The 14,029-nt window shown below is 40.3% G+C and overlaps 1 protein-coding gene across 11 annotated transcripts in view; it reads right to left on the reverse strand.

Annotated features, from left to right (window-relative positions):
- Window positions 1–14,029, reverse strand: part of ATM (ATM serine/threonine kinase) — a 126,370-nt gene that overhangs the window by 94,453 nt on the left and 17,888 nt on the right. For all 11 annotated transcript variants that reach the window (XR_013442628.1, XM_078059043.1, XM_078059044.1 and 8 more), the window contains 4 exons: window positions 5,580–5,745; window positions 4,674–4,912; window positions 2,705–2,868; window positions 1,050–1,219 (listed from right to left, as the gene is read on the reverse strand). Coding sequence is in view for 10 of the 11 variants with exons in the window: in XM_078059043.1 (XP_077915169.1) it covers window positions 1,050–1,219; window positions 2,705–2,868; window positions 4,674–4,912; window positions 5,580–5,745 (739 nt within the window). In the remaining variant the exon portion in view is untranslated. The remainder of the gene's footprint in view (window positions 1–1,049; window positions 1,220–2,704; window positions 2,869–4,673; window positions 4,913–5,579; window positions 5,746–14,029) is intronic.

The raw sequence follows: 14,029 nt of genomic DNA on the forward strand, positions 1-14,029 counted from the left end.
AAACTAAACTTATTTACAATTTTCTACTTCTGAGTTATCACATCCATCCTTGCTCTTCAGCCACCATTAATATTCCTTCAAAACAAGAAAACAACAACAAAAAAAACCCAAACAACTGTTTTTCCTAGACATTCAGTTAATTCAATAAATATCTGCTAGAAGTTCTCTAGAATGTGAACTACTCAAGAAGAGAAACTTCACCTTATTCATTCCTGTATCTCTAATGCCTGGCATACAGCACGTATTCAATAAATAACCCCTGACAAAATGGAAAAACTGAAGAATCTGAAATAGGGATCCTCCATCATATAAAAGAAACATGAACTTAAGCAACAGGTATCTAAATCAAGATGCTTCCCCCCCTTCACGACTCAGTTATATTTAAATATGACATCAACATGGTAAAAATCAAGGCACGGATCACACGAGTTTGACTGTCATCTACAAACTTGTAACTGTCCTTGGGCAAGCTGCTTAACCTTTCCCAGTTTCGTTTTCTTTTTGGTAATAAAGCAAACAGGCTGAGCTGGATGAATTCTAAAGATCCCTACCAGATCCAGTATTTTGTGATATCACAGAACACCACAATTTATTTAATCATTTGAATAACTGTGTATGCTGCACATGGCAAATTTAAAAAAAAAAAGGCAACCTTTTACTGTGGCACGAGGTCCAAATTATTCTGTGATTTTTGAAAGCCATCTTTAATTTCTCCCTCATCTACTTCTACTAGAAGGTGCTATACATGCTAAAGTCTCTTCGTGTGGAGATGTACAGCTCAGCGCATTCCATGCCTGCTAGGCAGCCATCCTCCCATCTTCCTTGCTAAGGCTACCTGCTTAGGAAAGTGGCCCCCTGGCCCAGGCCCCAGCAGATAAGCCTTGGTGGTTGATAGCCAGAGGTCTGGGCAAGCACCTTCCCCTTCACCAGGGGCTGGTTTCAGAGCGGACAACTGACCTAGTTATGGCCGGGCCGTTCTACTGGAGGGCTTGTGAGAAAAACTAAATGAGACTAAAATGATGGTGGAAGAGAAAACAGTAACATTTTACCAAGGCACAAGATCAAAATCACTCTGTGACTTCTGAAGATGATCTTTTATTACTTCCCAGCCTAATTCTATTTTCTTCTTTTTGCAAGGTGCACTGTAATCATTAAATTCTCTCTGAGTGGTAGTGTAAGACTGAGAAATCTCCAAAGATCTAGTATCTTCATTAAAAATCTGTAAGATAACAAAAAGAAAATCTTTTTTTTTCCCCACACTGATTCTGTTTTTTAATACTTCATGAGGGAAAAAATGTTCCTCCTCAAATGAAGACACAGGGAAGTCACAGAGCAAGAGTAATAAATTACAGAAATACAGAAGTATGATAACACAGTAACAAACACCTTGTATGACTATAGTAGCTCTCTAGAAAACAGATATTACCAAGTATGTTATTACTTTTATTTCCCAGAAACATTTGCACTAAGACATCTAAAAGTAAAGCAAAAATCTGTTTTCAATGGGATTAAATTTAAAATTTCTTTTGATAAAAAAATGGGATTATATCATATATTTACCATTAAGAAAATATCTGACAAGTGAAATTACCCAAGATATTAACCAAATTTCTGAGGAGGAAAAGAAAGTTTTACTTAAGAAACATTAAGCCATCAACTGATAGATGGGTAAACAAAATATAATATATCCATACAATTGAGTATTATCCAGCAATAAAAAGGAATGAACTAGTGATTCTCGGCACAACATGGATGAACCTTGAAAACACTGTGCTAAGTGAAAGCAGCAGACAAAGAAGACTACATGTTGTTTCATTCCATTTCTAGGAAATGTCCAAAGTAGGCAAATCAATAGAGACAGAAAGTAGATTACTGGTTGGTTGCTAAAGACCGCTAACAGGTACATAGTCTGTCCTGGGGGCGATGGAAATATTCAGGAATTAGACAGTGGTGATGCTTGTACAACACAGTGAAAATACTAAAAACCACTCAACCGTACACTTTAAAATAGTGAATTTTAGGGCGCCTGGGTGGCTCAGTCAGTTAAGTGTCTGCCTTCGGCTCAGGTCATGATCCCAGGGTCCTGGGATCGAGATCCGCATTGGGCTCTCGCTCAGCAGGGAGCCTGCTTCTCCCTCTACCCCTCCCCCTGCTCATGCTCGCTCACTCTCTCTCTCTCTCTACCCTCTCTCAAATAAATAAATAAAATCTTAAAAATAAAAGTAAATTTTATGCTATGTGATTTTTAACTCAGTAGGGAAAAAAATGAAAAAACAAGAAACATTAGAGTTAGGATAATCTGATTTCCTATAGACCATCTTTTAGGAATGAAGAGTTCAGGGATGCCTGGGTGGTTCAGTCAGTTAAGTATCTGCCTTTAGCTCAGGTCATCATCCCAGGGTCCTTGCTCAGTGGGGAGCCAGCCTCTCCCTGCTGCTCCCCCCTGCTTGTGCTGGCTCGCTCTCTTGCTCTGACAAATAAATAAATAAAATCTTAAAAAAAAAATTCATCACTAGTTTTCACTAAGTTCATATGTGCAAAATAGTTACTAAGTCAGAACAGCAATTCCAAATACAGAGTTTTGAAAGAAACAGTTACAAATACAAAGTAATTTTACAAGGCTTTTTATCAGAGCACACGTTTAAAAAACCCATTAAAAGGGAAACTAATGGAAAACTTCCAAATGTGACAAGACCTACTATACCTGGTGACAAATATCTGCCATCAACTCAATCAAGTTTTCCTTGACAGCAACATTACGAGATCCTGAAGAATATTTTCCTCTGCTTCCTATATGACTTATCTCGTTAATTAGCAGATCATATAAGTTATACAAGATACTTTTCCATTTACTTGATTCATAAGCACCTGTAATTCAAAAAATTAAAATATAGTTTACATATACTCTCCACTTGCACTGCCAACTTCCAAAGAACCATTCAGCTGTTAAGGTGGGAACTGGTCCAACCGTCCATTCTGTACTAGGGCCTCTTCAGACAATACCCTTGCAGGCTCCCCTTTGTAACGGTGTCCGGCTCACACTCAGTTACCTGTATCTGTTATAAAATTCTTCTATAATCTGATCTAACTTTCTCTAATCAACTCCATCAAAATCCCAATCAAACCTTAATTTTTTCTCTCCCAAAGCAAATACAATTAATATGTCCCATCATTTATATAAGGACCAAGTTCTCTGTATGTCATTAAGAGAAAAACATCACTAGTTCCTTCAGCATACAAACACGTTACCCAGACTTCTCCTCATTCTAGTCATCTATCCCTAAACACACACCAGTCCACTTATGTCCCTCTTGAAATGGTGACTCTACAAAATCTGGTGGACATGATATGCCCACTGTGATCTGACTGGTATGGGTAACAAAGGAGCTATTACTTCTCACAGAGAACCATAAATCTCTTAGTGTAGCCTAAAACTACATGAGTGTTTCTGGCAGACTCATCATCCTGCCAATTTTCAATTCATCCTAAATATACGGTTAACTAAAACCCTAAACATATGATATCATCTCCTGAATAAGCCTGATCTTCATCCTGACAGGAGCTGTGTGAAAGACGAAAACCTAAGAAAATCCACCATTCTATGACTTACAGTGGTTTCATGGGCTACAAATACATCTAACTTCCTACATGAGAAAAGCCCATTAAACACAGACAGCTACTTTTGAAAAAAAATTGGCTCTCACTGTTTTTCTCCATTTTAGCTGCTATTTCTCAGTGTAGCTTGATTTCCTAACAAGGGCCTTAAACAAGCCATGATGAATTTGTCCGAAGGCCAGCACAGACCCAAAGGTAAACACAGTGTGAGCATGAGGGAACCCATCCGGTTCCAGTTGCACCCAATAAAATTCCTATCCACTGAGTGAAGCTACATCACCTAAGATTTTTAAGATTTTTTTTTAATTAAGGTATAACTGACATATAACATTAATTTCACGTGTACAACATAATTATTTGGCATTTGTATACATTGTGAAATGATCACAATGCATCTGGTTAACATACCTTACATAGTTACAAAAAAAAAAAGTTTTTTCTTTCTGATGAGAAGTTTTAAGATCTACTCTCTTAGCCACTTTCAAATATGCACTACATATTAACAAATAATACTCTCTTGGTAAAAGACAAACATAAAGGTATCAAAGGAGGAGAAGTCATTCATTTCTGGTTTTCCAGGAAACAGGGGCCTGGATTAAGGATGAGGTTTAAGGCAGTATGAACACATCTTCCTGAGGAACTGACTCATCTAACTGTTTGCAGTCCACATTTATCTGTTTACCTCCTAATAAAAGCAGTATGTAGACACGTAAGTCCCTGGCTTTTCTAAACTCGTTTACACTCTGGTCTGTGTAATTCCTTTCACCACCTAACTACTGCTGCATAATCAGCTCCTAGAGGGAACAGTGTCTCCTATTTATCTGTGTTCCTCATAGTACTTACGAATGTACTAAACAGATGGTAGGGCATGACAGGATTTGCTACCACAGCTTCAAATTCTTAAAAAAAAAAGTGTGAGAAACATCCTCGAGACTAATACTATTACCAAGCACAGCAATCCAGAGGAAGGTCATAACCTCCCACAAAATACAAACTTCATACTTAAGCCTCTATGTATCAATGAAGAAGCAAATTCAAAACAGCAAAAACTTTTATACCTTTTTCTTGGGTTTTGGCTCCCTTTGGATGATGCACATAAATTTGCAATTGAAATAATTCAATAATTACTTCTTTTAAGGCATCATTAAGTCTATGTTGAGTCCAAATGTAAAGCAAGGTAGGAAGAATTTCATCTCCTAGTTGACACACTCGAATTCGGAAGTTAACAGCCAACGTCTTGAGGAAGGTAATAAACGCTGCTAAGATGTGATTTAGACCCGCAGAACTCTTTTCCTGTCTGTCACAGAAAATAAACAGACTCAGCTTGGTATAACAGGGCAGAAAAATGAACACTGAAGGCAGTTATGAAGTTGCATGCTGCAAAGAAAAAAAATATCTAATCTTCAAGTAACAGTAGCCTTAGTTTTAGAACTATTCAGAAAAAAAAAAAATCTTAGTAGGACTACAGAGCAACAAACCAAACAGATCTTATCTGAGGCTGACACGTCCTTCCTGCTCTCTGCTACTGAAACACTGTACAGAATGACCCAAAACTGATTTGTAATACCACCATTCATACAATGTTTCACATGATAGGGTAATGTCACAAATATAAGATACTGATACTTCCAAAATATGTTCCTATTTTATTTTTGCTTAGTATATCTATCTTCAAAAATGGGGGAAATGAAACTACTAAGAGGACATTTAGCTTTTCCTGTCACTAGATAAGCAACACTGATCCTCCACTTAAGAACATCATTTTCATGTTCTGTCTGCCTTTGCATATTCAGGAAGTGGTAGAACTGACACTTTCTTTGGGAAGCTACTAATTCTACTACAATGGGCCACTTTGTTTTTTTTTTTAATTGGTAACATTTTTAGTTACTGGATCTAAAGCACTGTCTTGCAAGAAGATCAAACAGGTTTTCAATACAAAACAAAACAAAAAGAGATTAGATTACCTTGCATGCTGAATAGCCTTGGAAAAGAAATCCAAAAATTTGGAATTTAATCCATCGGTTTGCGAACAGCATCCTTTAGTCACAGCATGAATTATTCTAGCCACTAAAACTCTATTAATGTCTTGTGCAGGTTTAAGGTACAGACTGAAGTACACAGAGAACAATTCTTAAAAAAAAAAAAAAAATCAGTTATTAAAAAGAAAACTATGGAAGCATTTAACTTAAAGGTCCTGATTTAATTTAAATTTCAATATTCCGGGCCACCTGGGTGGCTCACTCAGTTAAGTGTCCAACTCTTGGTTTCGGCTCAGGTCTTGATCTTGGGGTCCTGGGACTGAGCCTCGCATCAGGGTTCGCACTCAGTGGGGAGTCTGCTTGAGATTCTCTCTCTCTCTGTGTCCCCGACCACTTGCTCACTCTCCAAATAAATCTTTTTAGGGAGGGGGGAAAGATGGCGGAGGAGTAGAGGACCCTATTTCAACTGGTCCCCAGAATTGAGCTGGATATCTACCAGGCCACTCTGAGCACCCACGAAACCAGCCTGAGATGTAAGAAGATGTGGATCTCTACAAGCAGAATATCGCAGGCGGTTGGTTTTGAGGTATGAAGCGGGGAGCCGTGATTCCACGGGCAGATATCGGAGGATAAATGGCAGCGGGAGGGTGCCTGGCCGTGGGGATCCTACACCGGCGAGCGACAGCCTCACATGCTGGGGACGGGGCACAGACTCGCAGACCAGTAGCTACGGGGAAAGGACTCTAGCGCAGCCCCCAGGACGGAAACCCAGAGCGGCGGGGTCACACTCTCAGGAACTGGGGGCGCTGCGGAGAGGTGCATAACCCAGGCCGCTGCAGGTTATAGCAGCACGGACAGAAACGAAGACGGTGTGGCCTGGAGAGCTCACTGAAGAACAGACTGCGGTCTCTCTGCTCTGAGGCAGAGGGTTGGAAATGGTCTCTTCTGCTGTGACTCGCGGAAGAGACTCGGAAAGCCACCAGGGAAAGCCGCCAGAGAACAAAAGCCCCAAAAACTGATTCCCGCTGAGCCCATCCCCTGCCACAGGGGCGCAGGGCAACTCCGCCCAAACAGGGTTGCCTGAGTAACAGCGCGGCAGGCCCCTCCCTCAGAAGACAGGCTGGGAAAACAAGAGACCAGCAACCCTAAGGTCCCAAGAAAACAGGTGCATCTTGCTTGGGTTCTGGTCAATAATTTGGACTCTATACATTCCCTCAAACACCCATCAACAGAATGACTAGGAGGAGGAGCCCCCAAAACAGAAAAGACTCAGAGATTATGACTTAAGCTGCAGATTTACAAATGGATGCAGATATAACCAAGATGTCGGAGATGGAATTCAGGCTAGCAATTGTGAAGACAATGGCTAGAATGGAGAAATCAATTAATGGCAACATAGAGTCTCTAAGGGCAGAAATGAAAGGTGAATTGGCAGAACTTAAAGGTGAATTGGCAGAACTTAAAAATGCTATCAATGAGATCCAATCCAATCTAGATAATCTAACAGCTAGGGTACTGAGGCAGAAGAACGAGTAAGCGACCTGGAAGACAGTATAAGAGATAAAAAGGGAAAAGAGGAGGCCAGGGAAAAACAACTCAGAACCCATGAAAATAGAATCAGAGAAATAAGTGTCACCATGAAGCGTTCCAATGTCAGAATAATTGGAATCCCGGAGGAAGTGGAGAGAGAGAGAGGACTAAAAGATGTATTTAAGCAAATCGTAGCTGAGAACTTCCCTAATCTGGAGAATGAAACAAACATTCGCGTCCTAGAGGCAGAGAGGACCCCTCCCAAGATCAAGGAAAACAGGCCAACACCCCGGCATGTAATAGTAAAACTCGCAAATCTTAGAACCAAGGAAACCATCTTAGAGGCAGTTAGGGGGAAGAGATTCCTTACATACAGAGGGAGGAACATCAGAATAACGTCAGACCTATCCACAGAGACCTGGCAAGCCAGAAAGGCCTGGCAAGACATATTTAGGATACTAAATGAGAAGAACATGCAGCCAAGAATACTTTATCCTGCAAGGCTTTCATTTGGAATGGATGGAGAGACGCAGAGCTTCCACGACCGGCAGAAGCTGAAAGAATATGTGACCACCGGGGCGCCTGGGTGGCTCAGTCATTAAGCGTCTGCCTTCGGCTCAGGTCATGATCCCAGGGTCCTGGGATCGAGCCCCGCATCGGGCTCCCCGCTCTGCGGGAAGCCTGCTTCTCCCTCTCCCACTCCCCCTGCTGGTGTTCCCTCTCTCGCTGTGTCTCTCTCTGTCAAATAAATAAATAAAATCTTTAAAAAAAAAAAAGAATATGTGACCACCAAGCCGGCCCTGCAAGAAATATTAAGGAGAAAGACCCCAAGAGTCATAGACAACAGAAATTTACAGGGACAATCTATAAAAACAACGTCTTCACAGGCAACATGATGACAATTAATTCATATCTTTCAATAATCATTCTCAACATGAATGGCCTAAACGCTCCCATAAAACAGCACAGGGTTGCAGATTGGATAAAAAGACAGGACCCATCCATATGCTCCCTACAAGAGACTCATTTTGACACTAAAGATAAATCCAGAATGAAAGTGAAGGAATGGAGATCCATCTTCCATGCCAGCGGACCTCAAAAGAAAGCTGGGGCAGCAATTCTTCTATCAGACAAATTAGATTTTAAACTAAAGTCTGTAATTAGAGACACAGAAGGACACTATATCATTCTTAAAGCGTCTATCCAACAAGAAGATCTAACAATTGTAAATATCTATGCCCCCAACATGGGAGCAGCCATCTACATAAGCCAACTGTTAACCAAAATAAACAGTCATATTGATAACAATACGTTAATTGTAGGAGACCTCAATACTCCACTCTCAGCAATGGACAGATCATCTAAGCAGAAAATCAACAAGGAAACAAGAGCTTTGAATGATACACTGGACCAGATGGACCTCATAGATATTTACAGAACATTCCACCCTAAAACAACAGAATACTCATTCTTCTCGAGCGCACATGGAACTTTCTCCAGAATAGACCACATACTGGGTCACAAATCAGGTCTCAACTGATACCAAAAGATTGAGATTATTCCCTGCATATTCTCAGACCACAATGCTCTAAAACTGGAACTCAATCACAAGAAAAAATTTGGCAGAAATTCAAACACTTGGAAGCTAAAGACCACTCTGCTCAAGAATGTTTGGGTCAACCAGGAAATCAAAGAAGAACTTAAACAATTCATGGAAATCAATGAGAATGAAAACACATTGGTCCAAAACCTATGGGATACTGCAAAGGCGGTCCTAAGGGGGAAATACGTAGCCATCCAAGCCTCACTCAAAAAAATAGAAAAATCCCGAATTCACCAACTAACTCTACACCTTAAAGAACTAGAGAAAAAGCAACAAACGATGCCTAAGCCATGCATTAGAAGAGAAATAATTAAAATTAGAGCAGAAATCAAAGAATTAGAAACCAGAAACACAGTATATCAGATCAACGAAACTAGAAGTTGGTTCTTTGAAAGAATTAATAAGATCGATAAACCACTGGCCAGACTTATCCAAAAGAAAAGAGAAAGGACCCAAATTAATAAAATTATGAATGAAAGGGGAGAGATGACGACCAACACCAAGGAAATAGAAACAATTATTAGAAATTATTATCAACAACTATATGCCAATAAACTGAGCAATCTGGATGAAATGGAGGCCTTCCTGGAAACCTATAAGCTGCCAAGACTGAAACAGGAAGAAATTGACAACCTGAATAGGCCAATAACCAGTAACGAGATTGAAGCAGTGATCAAAAACCTCCCAAAAAACAAGAGTCCAGGGCCTGATGGATTCCCTGGGGAATTCTACCAAACATTCAAAGAAGAAATAATACCTATTCTCCTGAAGCTGTTTCAAAAAATAGAAACAGAAGGAAAACTTCCAGACTCATTCTATGAGGTCATCATTACCTTAATCCCCAAACCAGGCAAAGACCCCATCAAAAAGGAGAATTTCAGACCGATAACCCTGATGAATATGGATTCCAAAATCCTCAACAAAACCCTAGCTAATAGGATCCAACAATACATTAAAAGGATCATCCACCGCGACCAAGTGGGATTTATCCCTGCGATGCAAGGGTGGTTCAACATTTGCAAATCAATCAGTGTGATAGAACACATATGGTCCTCTCAATTGATGCAGAAAAAGCATTTGACAAAATACAACATCCTTTCCTGATTAAAACGCTTCAGAGTATAGGGATGGGGGAACATTCCTCAAGTTCATAAAATCCATCTATGAAAAATCCACAGCGAATATCATCCTCAATGGGGAAAAGCTGAGAGCCTTTCCCTTAAGATCAGGAACACGTCAAGGGTGCCCACTCTCGCCACTGCTGTTCAACATAGTACTAGAAGTCCTAGCAACAGCAATAGACAACAAAAAGAAATAAAAGGTATTCAAATTGGCAAAGAAGAAGTCAAACTCTCTCTTTTCGCAGATGACATGATACTTTATGTGGAAAACCCAAAAGACTCCACCCCCAAATTACTAGAACTCATACAGCAATTCAGTAATGTGGCAGGATACAAAATCAATGCACAGAAATCAGTTGCTTTCTTATACACTAACAATGCAACTGTAGGAAGAGAAATTAGAGAAACGGTTTCATTTACAATAGCACCAAAAACCATAAGACACCTCAGAATAAACCTAACCAAAGAGGTAAAGGATCTATACTCTAGGAACTACAAAACACTCGTGAAAGAAATTGAAGAAGACACAAAAAGATGGAAAAATATTCCATGCTCGTGGATCGGAAGAATAAACATTGTTAAAATGTCTATGCTACCCAGAGCGATCTATACCTTCAATGCCATCCCAATCAAAATTCCAATGACATTTTTCAAAGTGCTGGAACAAACAATCCTAAAATTTGTATGGAATCAGAAAAGACCCCGAATCGCCAAGGAAATGTTGAAAAAGAAAAACAAAGCTGGGGGCATCACATTGCCCGATTTCAAGCTATATTACAAAGCAGTGATCACTGAGACAGCATGGTACTGGCACAAAAACAGACACATAGACCAATGGAACAGAATAGAGAACCCAGATATGGACCCTCAACTCTATGGTCAAATAATCTTCGACAAAGCAGGAAAAAACATGCAATGGAAAAAAGACAGTCTCTTCAATAAATGGTGCTGGGAAAATTCTTCTGCCACACGCAGAAGAATGAAACTTGACCATTCTCTAACACCCTACACAAAGATAAACTCAGAATGGATGAAACACCTCAATGTGAGACAGGAATCCATCAAAATCCTAGAGGAAAACATAGGCAGTAACCTCTTTGACATCGTCCACAGCAACTTCTTTCAAGATACATCTCCACAGGCTAGTGAAACAAAAGCAAAAATGAACTTTTGGGACTTCATCAAGATAAAAAGCTTCTGCACAGCAAAGGAAACAGTCAACAAAACAAAGAGGCAACCCACAGAATGGGAGAAGATATTTGCAAATGACACTACAGATAAAGGGCTGGTATCCAAGATCTATAAAGAACTTCTCTAACTCAACACCCAAAAATCAAATAATCAAGTCAAAAAGTGGGCAGAAGAGATGAACAGACACTTCTCTGAAGAAGACATACAAATGGCTAACAGACATATGAAAAAATGTTCATCATCATTAGCCATCAGGGAAATCCAAATCAAAACCACATTGAGATACCACCTTACACCAGTTAGAATAGCAAAAATGGACAGGGAAAGAAACAACAAATGTTGGAGAGGTTGTGGAGAAAGGGGAACCCTCTTACACTGTTGGTGGGAATGCAAGTTGGTACAGCCACTTTGGAAAACAGTGTGGAGGTGCCTCAAAAATTTAAAAACAGAGCTACCCTATGACCCAGCAATTGCACTACTGGGTATTTATCCCAAAGACACAGATGTAGTGAAAAGAAGGGCCATATGCACCCCAATGTTCATAGCAGCAATGTCTGCAATAGCCAAACTGTGGAAAGAGCCGAGATGCCCTTCAACGGATGAATGGATAAAGAAGATGTGGTCCATATATACAATGGAATATTACTCAGCCATCAGAAAGGATGAATACCCAACTTTTACATCAACATGGATGGGACTGGAGGAGATTATGCTAAGTGAAATAAGTCAAGCAGAGAAAGTCAATTATCATATGGTTTCACTTATTTGTGGAACATAAGGAATAGCATGGAGGACACTAGGAGAAGGAAGGGAAAAATGAGGGGGGGGGGAATTGGAAGGAGAGATGAACCATGAGAGACTATGGACTCTGAGAAACAAACTGAGGGTTCTAGAAGGGAGGGGGGAGGGGGGATTGGTTAGCCCGGTGATGGGTATTAAGGAGGGCACGTACTGCATGGAGCACTGGGTGTTATACGAAAACAATGGATCGTGTATCACATCAAAAACTAATGATGTATTGGGGCGCCTGGGTGGCTCAGATGGTTAAGCGTCTGCCTTCGGCTCAGGTCATGATCCCAGGGTCCTGGGATCGAGTCCCGCATCGGGCTCCCTGCTAGGCGGGGAGCCTGCTTCTCCCTCTGCCTCTGCCTCTCTCTCTCTCTCCGACTCTCATGAATAAATAAATAAAACATTAAAAAAAAAAACTAATGATGTATTGTATGGTGACTAACATAACATAGTAAAGTTTAAAATAAATAAATAAATCTTTTTAAATAAATTTTAGTAATCCCAAAGAAAAAGATTTAAAATTATAATAATTTACATTTAATATGGTAAAAGTTTCACATCAATATTTGCTTTTATTTTATATAAACTGCCTTCAAGAGAGGAACGACTTTCGGCTAGGAAGTATGTGCAGCCAGCCCTCAGACAAGCTGCTTAACTGCTCTACATCTGTGTCCCTTCCTCTAGGTCTAAGAGAACAGGTAACAAGTGTAAAATGTATCAAGAACACCGTCAGGGGGCTGAGATTTTATTCTACTTGTAACCTAAGGGATCAGAATGCCAGTTTCATGGATGCTGGCAGAAGACATTCTATTCCTGCTTGAGTACCTTCCTTTTTGCATAGATTCCTCAATCCCTAAGGCAACATGAAGAGCGGTAGGTGCGAGCCGTGCAAACAGTGAGAGCCCTCAAGCCTTCTGTGACCCACAGGTGGCTCTGAGGAAGCCATCATCTCTGTCACCATCTCCACCTTCCAAGGTTCACTATACTTAAAAAAAACAGTCAGGAATGAAAGCAGTCAGGGTCTGCTCCTAAAACATGCAGAAATGTTGAGATGCACTGAGAATCCTCTCTCAGAACCAGGAAAACCAAAGCTGCTAATGCAGGATTTGCTCCCCATATAAATAAAAAGAAAGTCCTTGGCTGGTAAAGTGAGTGAGTAACACCTATGGGTATCTTTCTTTTCAATTGTATGTATCACATAATTCTGCAGAAATAATTTAAAATCAGATTTCAAATATGAAAGAATAAGGACAATATAAATACCTCAAACATTATAGTAAGGAAAATGATTGTTCAAATGATTCCCATCATATCTGACATTAATTTATACAACTCTGCATCAGTGCTTCCCAAAGTTCTGTCACTACAATACCTAAATGGTTAAAAACTGTGAGTTAATACACAGATGTGTGGAAACAAGAAAACAGGAGCGACGGCGGGGAGGTGGGTGCGGAGAGGGGTGGGCACCTAGGTGGCTCAGTCGGTTAAGCGTCTGACTTTGGCTCAGGTTATGATCTCAGGGTCCTGGGATCCAGCCCCACATAAGGCTCTGCCCTCAGTGGGGCATCTGCTTGCCCCTTCCCTCTCCTCTGGCCCTCCCCCCCCCGCCCCGCTACTGCTCTCTAATAAATAAATAAAATCTTAAAAAAAAAAAAAAGAAAAAAGAAAAAACAGGAGCAGTTATCTTGATCATTTCCCTCTTACTACCTGATAGGAGCAGAGAGGTGAAATGAGAGTGCCAACGGTCTTCAATTAAAGCTCAAGTTTTAGGCCTTTTATTAGTTGTGGGATATGATCCCAATTCTCCCAGAATCCCACATACTATCCTAGTAAGTGGTTAAGAAAAACTGGTATAAGACATTCAGTGAAAGTCTCAGAAGTGCACAGTTCAACTTCTTCAAAAAAAAAAAGCTGTAGGACATGCCTCCAGGTGAATTCACTTCCTCCACAAACTCAACAACAAAAAAGCTCGAAAAACAGTGAAGGAACATAATAAAAAGGGCTTCTGGAGTTAATAAAATTCAGTTAACTGTAGATTCCTTGGGAGTTTATACATAGACAATCATGCTACCTGCAAACAGGAACAATTTTCTTTCTTCCTTTCCAATCTGCACACCTTTCACTTCCGTTCCTTGCCTAGCTGCCCTTGCTAGAACCTCATAGGTTTGGTGAGAGCAGACATCTTTATCCTGTTCCCAACT

The sequence above is a fragment of the Halichoerus grypus genome, chromosome 11 (assembly GCF_964656455.1).
Source record: "Halichoerus grypus chromosome 11, mHalGry1.hap1.1, whole genome shotgun sequence".
NCBI classification, from domain to species: Eukaryota; Metazoa; Chordata; class Mammalia; order Carnivora; family Phocidae; genus Halichoerus; species Halichoerus grypus.